Genomic DNA, 18941 nt, shown 5'->3' on the forward strand with positions numbered 1-18941 from the left:
CTTATGAGAATGCATTTAAAATGTCGTCATATTCTTGTTTTCCCCGTGTCATCTTCCTGTAATAATGTTTACGTTGAAGGTATTTGATACTGTGTCTGAAAGCACAAACACGTTGTATTACTTCGTTTTGCCCATGTACCTGCTGCGCTGTCAGCCGAGAGAGGCACTTTTAAAATAAATAAATAAATAAATAAATAAATAAATAAATAAATAAATAAATAAATAAATAAATAAAGTAGCAAAACGTAGAAACTTAAAAGGAACACTAAAGAGGACATCGACCTTTCTATCACGAGTAAATTACTCTTTAAAGGGGCCCTGCAACACCTCTGTTAGTTATATTGGAATAGTCCCATTATTGACGTATGACTCTTCACGAGCCATATGCCGCAAAAATTTTTCGAATCCGTCAAGTCTAAGTGGTGTTACCAAATTATAGAGATCACGTTCCGCAGCTTTCTCTCTCAACTCAACGCAGCGAGCGCGCGGAAAGCTGCGCGCGGCGTGAGGGGAGGGAAGGAGGGCGGAGATGCGAGGAGGCGACGTCAGCGCCAGCGGCATTTTTTTCATTTTTTTCTCTCTGGCGTCTCGGCGCAACCACGTGGTCTGTGCCGCCACTTCCGGTCGGCTTGCGTCGTTCTCGTCGAGCGGAGTCGATCGCGCTGTGTATCGCGCGTGCTTGAAAACTGCGCGTCGGTTTGGTAATGTTGGGTGTGCACCTCGAACGCCGTAGTGTTTTCATCGCTCTGCCAACCATGGAAGCAAACGTGCGCGCTCGTTTGGAATGAATGACAGCTGAGATCGGTTTCGACCCATACTCCGATACACCGCCTCGTAAGACGGCACTGGCAGACGACCCCGAAGCACCGCCATTACCGGACGCCAGCATTGTTATCGGAGACACGCTGCGCCCGTGCCTCGGTCGGTCGTGAGAACGTGCCGACGATGCAGTTCTCAGCTGACGAGGCAACACTCGAATGGCTGCCACTCTCAACGGCAACCGGCGATGGTCAAAAGCACAGAAATATTCACGTTTTCGGCACTGCGCATGGCGAAGAAAACGGAACCACACAACGACGAGCAGACGAGCTGTCGGTGAGACCGGAAGTGCTAATATTAATGTTTGTTCGGTGTTTTTAACGCGATAACATAATATAAACATACATATTATCTACTTATTGAACGCAAAACTAACAACGAAAGTAATAATGAGGGTGTTATCGTGATTATAACATCAGCCAATGGTGGAACTGCCGACAATCGCGTCATATTTTGCGGACTAATACATCATTTGTCGAGAGAAGAGGGAGCGATTTTCAGCTGACTTTGAGAATTTATTGTAAATTCCAGGCCGTGCGCATCGCTATAATATTTGGCTCGCGTGTTCTCGGGAGCCTCGACTACCGATCGGCAGCGCTTTTTGAGCATGCTCGAAAAGTGTTGCAGGGCCCCTTTAACATCACCAAAATAACCCCGCTTACCGCGAGAAAACGTTACAGATTTTGATGGCTTGTGCTAGGACCTACGTCGTTCTCAACCGGTGAAAAAACGAAGCACACTGGGCTATGAGGAGGGCAGAGACTTAACATACCATGTTTCTGGAAATTTCGTTGGGCGAATGTCACCAATATACGAAAAATGCGCTTTGGAATTCATGACGCCACGCGCGGAAGTTTCGGAGCGAAATTCGAAAATGAGACTTTTACCTTGGTTTTCTTCTGTGTTATTAACGCTATGATAGTGAAATTAAGGACATCAGCGTTTTCTGAGCAAAATTTACCGACCTCAAGCGATTTATTGTTACAGTTCATTGTCCCTTTAAGGCAACTGGTAGTGGCGGTGACTTTGTGGCGCTAGAGATGGCGCAAGGACAAGTAATGGACGGGGAAAGAATTTCGTGCAGTTCCGGAAAAAATCAGCCGCGAATTTTTTATATGACGCATTTGTGTATCACCGTAGTAGTCTTGATTTCCGCGGGGAATTATTATGTTGTAAAACACCGTTTATTTGAACCGTCATGCGCAGCTGGCGCGTACCTTTTCGGCGTCGTGGTCGGCGATGATACGCTTTGCCTCGTCCGTGTACGCGTGCGTTGAGTATGTGCCGTTGAGGTCGGTGACAATTTCCGTTGTGTTGCCGACGTTGCGCCAGAAATCCAGGCCACAGTGCCCGTTCTGCACATTGTGCGGCAGCGCACTTGTGAACTAACATTTGAGGCAGATGTGTGGAAAAATGCACAGCGCTCTCTGAAAACTCTATGTATATTTGAAAATTTTCTTCGGAAAATCACGTTGATTTAGGACAGAGCAAGTTATAATGAGTTTTATTTGTTTTTTTGTTTTATATTAAGTATTGTAATAGGAATGGTAAACAGATGCAATTGGGCAGCCATATGCACGACGTTACGCATTATGCGCACAATACCATTCTTGCCAGCTACGAAGTTATCTAAACAATACCATGAACACAATAAAAAGGCTAGATGAACGCGAGAAACTATCTCTCTAAAGAAGATGCCTATACGTATACAAATTATTGTGCTGTAGGTAAATCGACGAGATAATGACATCTTGGGCCATCAATCCATGGGCCTTCCACGCTTCGTTGCCTTTCTGCAGCTGTTGTCTGCATGCAATAGTCAGCAACGTGCATTTGGCCGCGCTGTCATAAAGAGCATCGTCATATATTTAAACTCTGGCTGGGGCACCCTTTATATTTATAAATGGCGCAAGGCAGCTTATCTACGCCATCTGTACGATCGGGTGTTACACATGCTGAAACGACACAAACACCAGAGCGCGTGAGAGTATGGCACAGAAGACAGGCAATCATCCCGATTAGGCGTCTGTACACTGTCAAGGTGACAAGTACTCACCTGTTTCCCGGTATGATTGTAATAGTATTGTAAGCCGTTGTAGTAGCCGAAAAAGGTGTCAAAGCCGCGTCCAGTTGGTGTGTGCTCGAAACTGTTGTATCCAAGGTGCCACTGCACAACAAATGGCAAGTTTTCGTTTCGGAACGCTAAACTCTTGATACGTTATCCAAAGAATACGCAGGTGGTACCCCATACTGGTGCCGTCAGTGAAGAGCTGGTGCCTTAGCTGGGTAATGACGGGCCGTAACAGCTGCCACAAATGAGGCGCTGGTTCACCCAAAAATTGAAATAATGGCAATATATTACAGAACTACACCTGGTACGCTTCGTAGTTTTATCGCTCGTATGTTTAACCAAATTAGCAAATTAACCAAATTAGCAAACACGGTGTCACGCACGCTGAAGAAACATAAAGCCACCTGACTCAACCACCGCGAATACCCGCTTCAGAAAGCTAGCGTGTACAGTCATTGACGTGATGTAATTATGAGCATAAGGAAAAGTCACCAATTTTCTAGCGTTGCCAGTCAGTCTGCGCACTTCCGAAATTTTCACATAGCGCAGCCTTTATAGGGGCAGTAAGGACAAGTAACAATTTGGGAAATAAGGACAGACTAATTCTTGAGAACGTCTAAAACGTCCGTGATAGCGATAACAACGATTTGGAAAAGTAAACGTTAACGTTTATTTCGTCGTTTCTCGATCCTCGATCTGATGTTTCTTCGATCTTGACAGTTTCTCTAAATGAACGTAAGAGAAAATGTGGTGTCTACCCAATGATGCCTATTTTAGCCGAGAGTGTGCGTTTTAGGCAAGAAATCGTTGCACCAGCCGACGCGGAGGATAGGGCTGTGATGGCGTGCGACATTATCCTCCCCGCTCACTGGTGGGCGATTCGCAATGGGCCAGGGCAATGCCGAGCCGTCAAATGCCGATTTGTCCTCAGATCAAGCACGTTAAGAAGAAAGCAGTGTCTTGTTCATCGGCCCCATGAGCAAAATGCGGCGAGTGAATGAATTGGTACAAGAACGCACGTGAGTCCCGTCGCCAATGACGTAACCTTGTCTCGTCATAATGACGTCCCAGATCGCATGAATTTGTGAAGTAATCACATGACATGAAGTGTTGATATTATTTCATGGCATCGTCGCTTGGTCAAAGGTGCGCCGAATTCGGAGGTCGTGCAACGCCATATGAAGTGCAGAGAGCTTCAGTAGGGTACTAACACTACAATGAACTTAGAACCTCGAGGCAACTGAATGCTCGTTACGCACTGTAAGAAGTCTGGTCCTCGACTGTATAACTGAATACTTCATGTAGTGCGTGGCAGGCTCTCGCCTGCAAGCGTTATAGAGGGTAAGATGCATCCGAACTTTTTATGTTACGTAACCAGCACTGCCAGTTTCTTCCCAGTGTATTTTAATTATGTACTTGTACATGTTCCCTATTATTCTCCCGTTAATAGTAGGATAATGGAAGCTGAGGACACATGATTCTGTCAGGCATACGGGCACGCCGAGCCTTTGGACACGCCGCAGATTACCTGCAATTAAGAGTGCGCGGTCCACGTACGGCACTCCTCCACGCGAGAGCTCCCGCAGCAGGCATGGGTGGTCTAGACCAGGGGTTGGCAACCTTTTGAGGCGGAGGGCCGGGTAGCATGAAGCGGACACAGTGGGGGCCGCGCGCCAAATCGGGGTAAGGGGAGGGGGGCTTAGCAGGCAAAAAGAGAGAGAGAGAGAAGGAATGTAGGAAAGGCAGGGATGTTAACTAGACAATGCGTCCAGTTTGCTACCCTACACAGTGGGAGGAGGAAAAGAGGAGTAAAAGAGAGAGAGAGAAGGATAGACACATGTCACATCACACGTACAGTGAATTGACGATTTGACAATAGTGATGCGAAAAACTGGAATACAGATAAGGTTTATTTTGAGCGCACATGTCACAATGTTGCAACCTATAACCATTGGTCTCGGGCAAAAAGAAAAAAACAAGACATGGCTGATCCCTATGTCATAGGAATCGGTATAACACGAAAGTAAAACGTGTCTTCACAGACGTAGTTGAGCGCTTGTTGCGCATTGTTTCGCCCCGAGGGCGAATGAATGAATGCTATAGGAACAAGTTGTAATGTCACGCGAAGAACGGCAAGCAGCTCGAAACTTGCGACGCGCTGCTCAAGCAGAAAGCGCGCACGGAAGAACATACACAGCATGAGCGCGAACTAACAACTGCCACCGCTCGACAGTTAAAGCGCGCTGGTCATATACAAAGGAGGGCGCACGAAACGAACGCACAAGTAAACACAGGATGAGTGCGAACTGTCACAGTTGTAAATTATTTGTTTGTGAGCAGCGCGCTCCTTTCGCAAAGGCGGCCGCTGCAGTGAGCGAAATGATCTTCGTGCTCTCTGCAACTTGAATGAAAACTTGTGGTGAAAGCGCAAGACGTACAAGATAAGCGCGCCGCGCAGGAGCGACCACGCCCTGTAGAGGCACACGCTCATCTCAATGCGTGGGGCGACGACCTTTAAAACGCTCTCTTCGAGCCCTTCGCGCCATATCGCTAGTGATAACAAAAACACGCTGATGTACCCCGATCTCTTAGTACCGCCACTGCCAAATGGTGTATATAAATAGCACGCCCTTAGTACAACGAAGAACGTGCCGTCCATGGCGGAGTCGTTTCGCGCTGGGGATCAAGGGGTCGTAAGTTCGACTCCCGGTGACGGAACTTTTTCTTCTGGTTTTTTATTTGCCCTATGTTAGTTTTATATTTTACAACGTCATATTCGTGACGGAAATGCGTCAGTGGAGCCGTGGTGGACCCGGGCATAATACACCTTCGTGTTAAAAAAAAGAAAGTTCCGCACACTTTTGGTCCTGAACTTTCTCAGCCATCTTGCAAATACCTACATCAAGGTGGTTCACCGAAAAACGCAGAAAGTCGTGGAGGTGTTCATCGGTTACTCAGGAGGGGGAGGGGGGTTCTGGCGTCGCGCCGGGGGCCGCATAATATCGCCTCGCGGGCCGCAGGTTGCTGACCCCTGGTCTAGACAGCTTACTGGAGACGGGCATTCACCTACAATTTACCACGCAACTACCAAGAGCTTACATCTCCCCTAGTTTTAGAGGCCGTCCGGCAGCATGGTACACCCCTGGTTAATATACATGGAACTATAAATGACAGGCGTTAACTACCAAAGAGAGCGTTCAAAATACATATTTTCCGAAACGAAGTTGCTTGTAGCCTGTAAGAGTATTGTTATTTTAGACCCCCCCCCCCCCCACCTGTCATTATCTGTGGTAATATAAACGTATTTTTGTACGTTGTGTTAGCTGGAAGAAACCCCTCGCAAATTCAGAAGTCACCTTTATGCACAGCATGCTTTTCTATTCAGAGAGGAAAACTGGCGTGTTTAGTATAGTGTTTGATAGAACGCGAAACACCGGCGTAACAAAGTTGCGCCTTATGAAAAGAAAGCACGACTCTGAACAATACCTTGAAGTGCTGTAGTGTTTGAAAGATGGAGTTACAGAGGAAAACTGAGGAATATTTTCGAGGGTGGTTCGCATACACGAGAAGACATGAGCTGCCGCATGTTTCTGCTCCCGTTACAGGCTGTGCATACTCATATACCTTACCTTTCCTACCATGTGCGTACTGTATCCCAGTCTCTTGAGCCACTGAGGTAGCACCTCGATGTGGAGTGGGAGGGCTGCTTTCGAGGCAAAATCCAACGGCACGTAGTCCATGCCTGGGGTGAAGATGACAAACGAGGTGATCACGCACGTGTTCTGGGAGCGCAGCAGAAGACGAAGAAGAGGACGAAGAGAACGCGTGCCTGTTAATGATGACGGTCATTTCTGCTGACCCGTCATGAAGTAATGCTCGGCCCAGACAGCTTCGCTGCTCGAAAGATCATTCGCATTGCCGGAAAACGTGGGTCGGCCAATGAAGTACGTAACCCCGGAAGTAGAAGCATATACTTGGCATAAACGCAGCAAAATCTTAGCAATACGTAGCCAAACTTAGCAAGAACTTGGCAATAATTGCTAATACCTAGCAAAACTTAGCAATACCTGACGAGCCATGTGTACTACACTATACCAAGAGGGTGGTAAATCGAGGTGAGGGTGAGGATGAGGAAAAGGAGAAGGGCAAGGCTGCCAACTCCGCTGTTTCTAGAGCCTTCGCACCACTTGTGCGTAGCTGCTTCAATTTTTTACAGACCCACTGGGTCCCAGCGATTCTGACTGGAATAGTTTAGTGAAATAATAATGCCGAAACGTGCACATGTATTTTCGTTTTATTTTTCTAACATACTAGGTTCATGAGGACTCCAAGTCATCAGGTTCAAGTTTAGACGACTGGAATGGTAACTGCGAAACAGAGGCCGACAGTAAAAATGTCGGTGGAATGATTCTTAATAGTGAAAGTGCCTCCAGAATACCAAGCCGAAAATGATATTTTTTTCAGTGGCATTAGACACTCTTTTCTCACCGATTCCTGGCGGGTAGCGTGATGTCATGAAGGCTGCACGTGAAGGCGAGCACACAGGAGTCGCGTAGTGACGCTGCAGAATGACACCATTCGCAGCCAGGGCGTCTATATTCGGAGTCGGTATCTGCCGCGACCCATGGAAACTGACGTCGTTCCATCCCTGCAAGTTAGATGCGTTAGATATATTTAAAAAAAGATGGTTGATCCCTCCTTCATAGGAATCGGAATAACACGAAAGTAAAGCGTGCCCTTACAGAAGTAACTGAACGTTTACAGAAGTAACTAAATTGATATAAGAGAGTTTGCACAATGTATATTGATGTCTGGCAGCTATAGCACCGTTTACCGTGTACTTAGCTTGAGGTGCACGTTAATGAACCCCAGGTGGTCGAAATTTCCGGAGCCCTCCACTACGGCGTCCCTCATAATCACGTCGTGGATTTGGGACGTTAAACCCCAGATATTACTATCATTATTGCACCGTTTATCGTGGATGCACCAACTTTGATGATTGGTGGTACATCTCCATCCGGACGACTAACGTCCATGTTAAATGATTAAACAAACCCTTGTGGTACCTGTACTAGTTAACGGTGAAAGCGTAATCAGAGAACGAGGTGTGATAGCCAGAAGAGCGTCGCATATTGGACGCTGAACTTGGTCGCCATCCCGCGGCATGTTAAAATGTGATTGAAGACCACGGCCGGACTAGAGGGAAACGCAAAGCGCGTCGTGCCGCCCCGGTAGCCCAGCCGCGATTTTTCTCGCGGCGAGCGCGTCAGCGTGAACGCGGTGTTACAGCCAGGCGAGGCAGGCGCGCGTCGCAGGGCTATTTTTGGTTTGGATTAGCGTGATGCTATGAGCGAGGCCGACGCTTTTACGACGCTTGGTCTAAGATCGCCACCTCGCGGTGTGTTAAGGCACTGACAAAATTGAACTTTATTGAAAACGTGCCGAATGGGACGGACGGATAACGCGTTGCAGGTGCTAATCGCGGAGGCCACAGCACGAATTACTTTACTTTACCGCTCCCAGAGGGCAACGCCACCCCGACGACCGGGAGAGTGGTAGATGAAGAAGGCGCTTTTGTAAAGCCTCCAGAGTCTGTGGCCGTGGCGCAGTTAGAGTGTACTACCGCAGTGGTTAGCGTCCCGGCATCTGTTGTTGTGGGCCGAGCGGTCGTGGGTTCGATGCCCGTTGATGGAACTTTTTTCTTCGACATCTGATCGTGAAAATTTTTCTACGTCATTTCCGTGACGGAAATACGCCACTGAAATTTTGGTGGACCCCTGCATAAAACACTTTCGTGTTAAAATAGACGAATACATCCTGCAGCTATTCATGAAAATTAGGGAGGTGATTCGGCGTCTAGGAGAATATTTATGTGTAAGAGCGGGCTATGTGACAGCCAATACCGAACAACAACGCCTGAATTGTAGCACAATATAAACCCATCTGTACGTCTATACTGATGTTCGGTCGCTTAAACAACATATGATAACGATCACGTTTCCAGTGCTAGTGCAGTACGTAGAATAATTCGCAATGTTAATAAATGTGGAGACAAGCGACCAGCGCACAGATATGCAGGCGAAAATAAGGAAAAATGGCGCCAGTCCAATTACTTCGGCTAGATAGAAAGCTTGAGCTAAAGGAATCTGCGTGTACCTGTATTGAGGAAGCATTTACAGAGGGAACAATCACTCTCCCGTATCAGACAAGTTTAGCAGGGTACAAAGACGAAGAATTGCATCTCATTCACCAGCAAGGCGAATCACTTTTACAAAGGACGAGTCATTACCAGCTCTGTATCTCCAGTAATAACTTGCGTAATAATCAAACAATGAGCATAAAGCCACACGCCCGTTGGCAAATGTAGACAACTCTAAGTCATCGACAACGAACACTGGCTATCACACGGCGGAGCGATCCAGATTCCTAACTCTGGGGACAAAAACGCATTGCAGGATGTATACTGTACAATACACTCCTTGCCATTCACAGGCGTCGATTGATGCGCTGACGCGTGAAAGTACGTGCATGGAAGTGCGTGATACTTCATGGAGGTACGTGGAAGTACGTGATAAAAAAATAAGATTCGCAAGTATCTTGTGCACATGCGTATCGATATTTAGTCGCGTGCACACAGCACCCGAGCACCCACACAATGCAGGTGTGAATGGTGCGAGGAACGGCCATGCGAAAATGGCTCCCATTGCTGCCGTCTTAGGCTCAAGTTAGTGGAGTGCTCATGGAGGCGATGGTTGAGGGTATAAATCATGTCCAGTGTAGGAGCCAAAGAACGACGTTCGGGTCTCACACGTGACCTTCTTCTCACAACGATCTTCTCTAGTAAAAATGGCCGTGGTGAAGAGAACCCGTACTGGTATCTGCAAGATTACGCCCAACTATTGCGACATGTTACTTGCCGCAAGTCTTGTTCTGGGAGGTACACAGCCATTCACTGGTTGAACGGCACTACGTTTTTAGAAGCCGAGCATAATACTCGAACTGCAGACCAACGGGTCTGCGGGCTCTTCGAGGCATTAAAACATTTCATGGAGGTCATAGAATGCAGCAGGGATACTGTGGGAGCTTTCAAGAGGTTCACAACGGTGAGCCTAAACTTGTTTTGTGCGATAGCTTTGCCACATCACGTGGCGCAACAGTGGATCGCGTTTCAAGCAGTGGTTGTGCTAAACTAGAGGGGGAGCACCTATAAAACACCGCAAATAGCTCCAGCATTGAAATCTCTCGTAAAATCAGCGATGTCATACCTAAGCACAAGGAAAATCACATGTGAGATGTCTTTCTAGTAAAGATGGCCGCCGTGCCAGGAAACTGCAGTGATTTGGGTAAGAACGTGCCCGACTACTTATTATTAGGCCGGAAATTCTTTATGTATTTCTGCTTTGCCCATATTATACGCCGACCATTTATACAATATTATAAATGAAACATCATGTACCAGGAAAGCTTCAAATGCGACACCACTTACGGAATAAGAGACATGTAATATGGTGCTAGCGGTTAGCTACTCAAGGCTGTAGCGGAGAGATTCGCCTCTCGTGACTCCCAAAAAGGCAAACCGAAAGCCGCAACATAAGAAAAAACAAACCTTGCAAAAAGATACGTATGGTTCTAGTTAATAATTACATATCGTAGATATGTTCAGGGCGAATGAAAATGACTTCAGTGGTAAAAGAGTTTAGTTAGTCACGTGGATAGCTAACTAAAACCTGATTAAAAGGGCCAGCCTCCATCCTGAAATGCACAGATAGGGGCCTACAAGTCCACCGTAAGCCTATATAGTAAAGTCAGTAAAGTGGCGTTTAGTGAGCCCGTAGTGCGCAACAATTGGGCTCAGAAGAAATGTGCTTACCAGGTGCAATACCTTATTAGGATTAACAATGGTTTTATGAGACCGCACATGTGTATATCTTCGCAGCGAATAGAGCTAGGGAGAGGTGCTTTGTGGTGTGGATACATGCAGTAGACGACAGCAGTGTTTTGTGCCCTTCATCACAGTTGTGTAATCACAAGTGTAAGGACCCTGATAAGGGCGCAGCACCGCGAGCTGCGCCTGCGCGTAGTGCGCGCCGCTCCTTCCGCTCACGCTACGGCGCTCTTTTCGCGCGCGCGCGCACACACGCCTACGCCGGCTGCAGCTGCGTGCGCCCGTTCCGCTGCGCTTACGTCACGCACGTAGCGTGCGCTTCTCACTGTTGTATACACACGTGATACAGACAGGCACGATACAGATAATAATAATATCTGGTGTTTAACGTCGCAAAACCACGACACACGATTATGAGCGCACAGATAAGCACGCACAAACATACACACGCGCATACACACGCGATACAGGCACGCACCACACACATACACATGCAGATGCACACGCGATATACACGCACGCACATATCTACACACACTCGAGTACAAACAAACGCACGCACGCGCACACATACACACACACACATGCCTGCGTACACGCAAATACGTACGCGCCGATACAGACATGCACAAACGCGCGCAGTCGCTTACATGCACACACACACAAACGTACGTTAGCGCACACAGAGGCGCAAAGACATACACAAACGCACGCACACGATTGTGCACGCATACAGACGTACACAAACGCACGCACACACAGGCGCGCACATGCAGTCACACAAACGCAAACGCGTGCGCGCAAGCACATACAAACGCAGGCGCACACATGCACACATACAAACACGCACATACCTGCTCACACCCGTATACCTACGTCTGGAGGGTTCATTATGGCGTACATGAGCAACTAAAAGCGCGCCAAGTTTGCTTGCGCGCTCTTTTCGTCACGCCATGGTAACCTGACTGGGAGGTATCGCGCGTCGCAGGCATTCAGCGTTGTGAATGCGCTGGCTCCGCAAAAGAGAGGGTGAAAACAGAGGTGGACGGCGCGGCGAGGGTCTGGCGGCGTGGATAAAAGAGCGCCGCTACATTCCGGCATCAAGGGCCTTCAACCCTCCTTCCTCCTCGAGTCTGCTTTCGTTCGGCACTTGTTTGCGCCGCCGCCACCGACGCGTTAGGACACGCAGCAGTCACCTTGCCGGGTCCTGATGGAGCAAGACGTGTTCGCGTTTGCACTCCCTGTGTTTGCATACAATGGATGTAGGCGATGGTCAACAGTAAGGGCCTAGCGGACTGTGTGCGTTCACACAGTCCATAAGTGTACATTAAGGGTTCTCAAAGATTACCGAAACTATAGATTCCACACAGAGTTGGCGTCAAAGGATGTTAGTCCAGTTAGTAGCATTACGTCGCTGAATCGCAGCTAAGGACCCATAAATGTTTGTGCATCAGTGATTACATCCCTTCAGAATAGCTTTCACGGATAATACATTATTCGTGGTTATTGTAGTGTTAATGAAGATCGCGAATTGTCACTGTACTTACGAGATCATCTGCGAGGAGAAAAATTATATGAGGTGGCCTCGAAGACTTCTTCACACATTCTGGATCAGAGGCTCCAAAGGACAAGCATATCGTGGCACTTGAAGGGCAGATGAGAAAGAAAGAAATCAAACAAGAAGAAGAGATATCGACTCTCCTGTCTGCACACGCAGGATAAAATGTAAAAGTTGAAGCGGTTGGTATATAGAATGCATTCCTTACCTATATATCACGAAAATAATCTCTTTCAGTAAAGCAATCCGAACTAGTCATACCTATAATCGCTACAACAAAAATCGAGTAGTACGAGAACGGTATAGATTGTTGAAGCGTGCAACTTAACAGACATAACAACCGGCACATCCAGAACTTTAACGGCGTTTACGTCCACATAACAACCGGTACATACAGAACCTTAATGGTGTTCACGTTCAAAATTTCGATGGTGATATCCCTGATATTAGAGATAACTTGTCTCTATCCCGTCACTGAAATGTCCTCGCCATGACACAGTCTGTGAGAAAACGAAGCGCTTCAATACCGCAAGCGCCTGACCTTGTTATGCAGCCTGGCTGTTTGGTTTGTAGTTTACGATGTTTAAAAACTTGAGGAGGACGCTTAAGCTTCGCCTTCAAGACTAGGACGCGATAGCGTAATCGGCCTCCTTCACCTCGTGTTCTATATAATTAGCGAGGCATTGCTTTTCAGTGGACACCCTAACCGTCCTGCGACAAAAGGAAAGTAGGTGCTCGTAACATTGTCCTGTAAACGCTCGTGGAATGCTGGCCTAGTGCAAGCGATTTGCGATGTGCCCCACTACGCCATAGTTCGCCATCTTTAGTACCCACTACGCAAGGTGATGGACGCGAAGTACCCACAACGCGACCATCAGGCAATACGCGCACCTACTCAGCGGGACACATTGTTGATGATGTTGCTGGTGATGACAGTTCATGCTTAAGTGCTTTATGATGAGTGGGCACTTAAACGTTGCACTCGTTGTGCAATTCACATTGTGTGGCGCGTCGTGAGATTCCACGCGTTTGCCATGCAACATTACACGCGTAAGCGCGACTCCTCGCACTTCCTGAGGCTTGTACCAGTTCTTCAAACAAGTTTCAAGGACTGACAGGGTTCTCTGATAGGACAGCTGCGTGCTACGCTGAAGGCCTGGGTTCGATTCCGGTTTGGGCCTTTTTTTATTATTTGCATTCATTGCAATTTGTCGCTCACAACCAACGACACCGACACCGGAATTTCTGCTATTCGAGCTCATTAACGCACTCGCCTTAAAAAGTCTGTCTCCGACGTACTGAGAGGCGCTTTTAACACTAAATACAGTGCCATACAATTAAAAAATGGTGCGTGAGGGCATTTCTTATGTGCGTAGAGCTATTAGATGTAAATCATCTTATAGCGGAGTTCAATCCGGTGGTGGTGGTGGTGGTGTGCGGCGTGACCACCCTTACTGCGCATGCGCAAGCCCTCTCCACACACCTCCTCTCCCTCTCCCCGTCCCCTCTCCCAATTCCTCCTCCCCCTCTTCCCTCCCGTTCTCCACTACCCCTCTCCCCTTTGCCTCTCTCCCCTCCCCTCTCCACTCCCCCTCTGAAACGCGGGCTCTACATGCCGAAACGCTTCTTCGCATCGCCTCAGGTCCCCTTTAGCGAGAGATGGTGTGATTTTTTTTTACATTGTGCAATGTCACTTATCAGTGTCTTAGGCATTAATATTTGCACGGTCAGCAAATGAGCATATTTTGTGCCTGAAAGTGCATCTTCCCCTATCGGAAACAGCGTTTGCAGTGCCTTTCAGCGCCGTGGGCGGCAATGGAAACGCTGTACGCTGTGTCCCAGTGTCCTACAGCGCGCTGGCAGGCACTGGGAGACACCGCACAGCGTTTGCAGTACCGCCCAGTGCATCGAAATGCACTGAATACTTTAGAGTGTGTCCCAGTGTCTTACAGCGCACTCAGATGTACAGAGGAGATTGTGCAGCGTCCGCCGACATCTGGGAGCGCCGGCGGCACATTCGAGAAACTTGGGCGCGCTGGGTGGACTTTGTATAAACTTTTCTAATAAATCGCGAGCTGTCGAGCGCATAATTTCTGGTATATTTTCCATATAATTGTTATTGTATTTTGCGTACGCAGAATATAGTTATGCGACGGATGTACGCAGAAACTGAAATAATCATAACAGAGCGCACGCCCTTTCTCGAAGAAAGCGTGATCGAATGTAGTGAATTTAGTTTATATATAACTACATCGAGAGAACATATCATTCGCAACGCCATATGACATTAGTATTTTTTTCTTAATCAAAATAAACCTAGCCTAGCAGTCAGTACTTCCATACGGGCTCATACCGCAGAAAGCCGTATACGTCAACGGCAGCACTTAGCCTCTGTGAAGGTAGATTCGTTAACAAAGCTCAATTTCGGCGTTTGTAGCTTCTGATTTGTGAAGTAGAATAAGCAAGTATGACCTCGTTTGAGTCTGTTGTGTGTGAAACTGCATTCGAGTGCCACAGTCTACACAGTGACCGTCGCGTACGGAATACAGCTCTAAGCCTAATGGTCGGTTCCGCCATAGGGGGACCTACTGCGCCTGTAGCACGCGGAACGTAAACATATGTCGAAGCGGGTGACGAAAACTGAATTGTTCAATGTGCATGCAATTCAGAACTGCGATGATTTTTCAGGAAGAAATGACGGACCACTTAGCCGCACATATATTTGGTTAGGCTAATATGGTTTACTGCAGAACGTGCCAGGTAAAGGTTCTGATCCTGGGCAGTACACAGAGTCTCTGAAATCTGCGTTTCTAAGCGAAGCGAAAAAGTGAAAAGACTGGCGACCGAAATCAGTTATCACACGAAGAAAAAAAATCACAGCATATCCACGGAGTGAATGATGATGAGTGGGCGAAGCTGCGGAGGTTCATCGGTAAACCGTGAATCTTCCGTGAATTCTGCCCAGTACATCATCACCGACGTGAGATCGGGCGCGTTTATACTAAAGGTTCGATGAGAGTTATGACGACTGGCAGCTCACTTTAAGTTTACATGTACGCTGTGAATTATCATTGTTTAATCACGCACAGGAGCGATCGCACACACGCACTACCTTGGAGGTCAAAATCCAGTGCCTATATATACGGGGGCCAGCGGTCGGTTCTTTCAATCAAGACGCTGCCGCGACGCTGCCTCGCGACGCTGCCCGCGTCGGCGCCGCTGCGCCGCGAGGCAAGTTAGGGGGGGGGGGGCGTAGGAGAGGAGAAAGAGGGAGAAGCGTAGGAGAGGAGAGGGTGATATATATCACGTACTGTCGCAGCGCATTGTCTTTAGGGAGCCTTCATGTGTGCACGCCCCCTCCGTTTTTAAGACTGGTTATGGGAGAGGGGAAGGGGATAGGGAAAGGCGAGGGGGTAGAGGACATGGGGAATGGTGAGGGGGAGTGGAGAGAAGGTGTGTGGAGAGGGTATGCGCATGCGCAGTAAGGGTGGTCACGCCGCACACCACCACCACCACCGGACAGATACTGCCGTTTACTGCCGGCTGCCGGGAGATACGCCGGACAACGGAGACGTGACAAGGTTAGACTAAGAGGAGCTACGCCCCTAAAAGGAGAGACAAGGGCAGATGCGTGAATCTCGTCCACACCTATTACGTCCGATGGGCTTCGCTGATTGCTTTCACAGTTCGATAGCGTCGCAGACCTTGGCTCGTGGGCAGCGAAGAGTAGTTTTCCTGGTCTCGTGCGAACGGACGTGGCCACACCGGCGAGAGTGACCGACGTCGTGGAGACTTTGAACGGCGGGTAGATGGAGCTGGGCGTGACGTTGGTGACGTAGGCGGAGGTGGGTCGTAATGTGAGCGGCTGGAGCGGCTGTTGACAGGTGATGCGGCTCGAAGCGGGCACACGCGATTGCAATAAATTGTGACGTGACGGGCGCAACCGCACGCAAAGCATATGCGGCGGTGTCGAAGTGCGCCATCGGTTCGCTGGGTTAGTTCTCACCTATGTCGCAGGCTGCTGCTGAAATGACTACATGGTGGGCTGCAGTCGGGGCCTAGGGACGACTTCCGCGTATGTAGGGGCACACCCGCTTTGAAGAACTCAGCTCTAGCGACGGCTTTGGCGTATCTAAATAGGGCAGCCGCAGTGGTTGCTTGAGGTAGCTTGGCTCTACAACTTGAGCGTAGCTCAGTGGTGCAGGCGCCAGACGATGCTGGTAGTATTCAGGGATTACCTCCGCGATTTCCTGTTCAGTCGGTCGGCGGAGGGGTGCTAGAAGTGTGGTTGACGACTGCTGAACACCCAGCAGGTGGGCAAAGGTCAGCATAGAGAAGTCCCGAGCAATTTCCTCGCACAAGAATGCCTTCACTTCTGCGAGCAACGCGGAGTGGTGAGATATGTTCGACGCGCAAGTGAGATCTGCGCCGCGTTATAATAAAGCGCGACGGGTCAACGACCGCTGCCGGAGCCGCTCCTGTTCGCTTTTACACAGCGTTATTACCTCTGCCGCAGCGGCAGTGTTTTGGAAGAAGGCATCGTCGGCGATGCCTTGCATAACATTTCTCAATTTATCAGACTACGACATGGTCGCGTGGGCTTTCTTGCACAAGTGAAGGATGCCTTCTGTGTGAAAGATTCATCGGCTCATTCGCATAAACGGTGCTCTGCTTGCAGCTTTAAAACCGTACAGTGGACAAACCCGTCGATAATGGTGGTCTTGAAATCGCACCACGTCAGAAAATCTGATTCCCAGTTGTACCACAGGCTTGCCACACCCGCGAGGTAGAAGACCAAGTTACTCAATTTTGCGGCCTCGTCCCGTCCCATTTCTAACACGAAAGTGTTTTGTGCCAGGGTCCACCAAGACGTCAGTGACATATTTCCGTCACGGAAATGACGTCGAAAAAATTTACACGATCAGATGGCAAAGAAAAAAAGCTCCGTCAACGGGCATCGAACCCACGACCGCTCGGTCCGCAGCAACAGATGCCGGGCACGCTATCCACTGCGCCACGGTCACAGACTCTGGAGTGTTTACAAACCCGCCTTTTCTATCTACCACTCTCCCGGTCGGCGGGATGGTGTTGCCCTTTGGGAGCGGTAAAGTAAAGTAATTCATCATTACTGTGGCCTCCGCGATTAACACCTGCAACACGTTACACCACCGTCCCATTCGGCGCGTTTTCAATAGAAGTTCAATTTTGTCAATGCCTAAACACACCGCGCGATGGCGATCTTAGCGCAAGCGTCGTAAAGGCGTCTCTGCGACGCACGCCTGTCTCACCTGGCTGTTACACCGCGTTCCCCGCTCACACGCTTGCCCTGAGAAAAATCGCGGCCGGGGGGCGGCACGACGCGCTTTGCGTTTCCCTTTCGTCCGGTTAGAGTACCAGTCCGGCCGTGGTCTTCAATCACATTTTAACAAGCCGCGGGATGGCGACCAAGTTCTGCGTCCAATATGCGACGCTCTTCTGGCTATCACATCTCGTTCTCTGATTACGCTTTCACCGTTAACTACAGCTACCACAAGGTTTTGTGTAATCATGTAACATGGACATTAGTCGTCGGCATGGAGATGTGCCACCAATCATCAAAGTGGGTGCATCCACGTTAAACGGCGCTATAGCTGCCAGACATCAATATACATTGTGCAAACTCTCTTGTATCAATGTACAGTAAACATTCAGTTACTTCTGTAAGGGCACGCTTTACTTTCGTGTTATTCCGATTCCTATGACGGAGGGATCAACCATCTTTTTGGGTACACTCACGCACTCGTGAATCGCGATCCAGTCGTCCACGTCGATGCCATTCGTGGAATTGAAGACAGGTGGGTCGCGGAAACTACAGGCAGGCCGGGGAGTTTGGTCTGTGCGGGAGGAGGCGTTTGTTGGGCGGCGTCATGAGGCATGGCAGATGGTAGTGCACGGGATCGAAGCTCCAGGGACGTCGAAGAGGTATCGCACTTGTTTTGAGGGCACCCCATTCTCCACCAATTTGTAAAGATGTTTTTTTAGACGGTAGTCAGAGCAGCGCCATGGCGACCGTCAAGGCGGAGCACAGACTCCCACCACGAGCGGCGTTTCTTTAAAAAAAGAGGCGAAAAGGACGACCAACACAGCGCGGCACGTTCATATGAAGCGGCACGCTGCGTACTGTATACTTGTGGCACTTCGAACGGCACTTGCCGGAGTGGGTCGCCTGCCTCTTACTGAGCCCATTTGCCAGTACTTGCGGATATCGTCCTTTTGCAAAAGCGCCGCTAGACTTGCCCTTGTACGAGTAGCAGCTTCGGTAACGATGAAGAAGAGGAGAATGGCGGCTGGCTTGAAACAAGCTCCCGCCTGAAAGACGAGGTAGGTGCGCGACACTAGCTCACAAGCGGCCATTGCCTAGCACCCCCCGGTAATGAGGTACGCCGAAGGATCAGGAAAACTTGACTGTGTGCCTTGTGTTCCGCTAAATATACCCGTTGTTACTGTGGCGCGGTGTTATCACTGACATCCCAATCTACAGACTTGGTCACACATCACGGAATCCACTGTGACGCCCGTACTACAGTGCATACCAGATCATCAATCGCGCCAATGAAGATTTCACAGTG

The 18941-nt window shown here is 48.9% G+C and overlaps 1 protein-coding gene across 1 annotated transcript in view; it reads right to left on the reverse strand.

Annotated features, from left to right (window-relative positions):
* Positions 1-18726, reverse strand: part of LOC119374237 (arylsulfatase B) — a 38864-nt gene extending 20138 nt beyond the window's left edge. Inside the window, exons 1-8 of the mRNA XM_049410839.1 lie at positions 18543-18726; positions 16425-16708; positions 16038-16207; positions 12323-12419; positions 7379-7538; positions 6520-6632; positions 2876-2986; positions 2037-2174 (exon numbers count right to left, since the gene is read on the reverse strand). Of these exons, the coding sequence (XP_049266796.1) occupies positions 2037-2174; positions 2876-2986; positions 6520-6632; positions 7379-7538; positions 12323-12419; positions 16038-16207; positions 16425-16708; positions 18543-18726 (1257 nt within the window). The remainder of the gene's footprint in view (positions 1-2036; positions 2175-2875; positions 2987-6519; positions 6633-7378; positions 7539-12322; positions 12420-16037; positions 16208-16424; positions 16709-18542) is intronic.
* Positions 18727-18941: the final 215 nt, after the last annotated feature.

The sequence above is a fragment of the Rhipicephalus sanguineus genome, chromosome 11, assembly GCF_013339695.2.
Source record: "Rhipicephalus sanguineus isolate Rsan-2018 chromosome 11, BIME_Rsan_1.4, whole genome shotgun sequence".
Classification (NCBI taxonomy): Eukaryota; Metazoa; Arthropoda; class Arachnida; order Ixodida; family Ixodidae; genus Rhipicephalus; species Rhipicephalus sanguineus.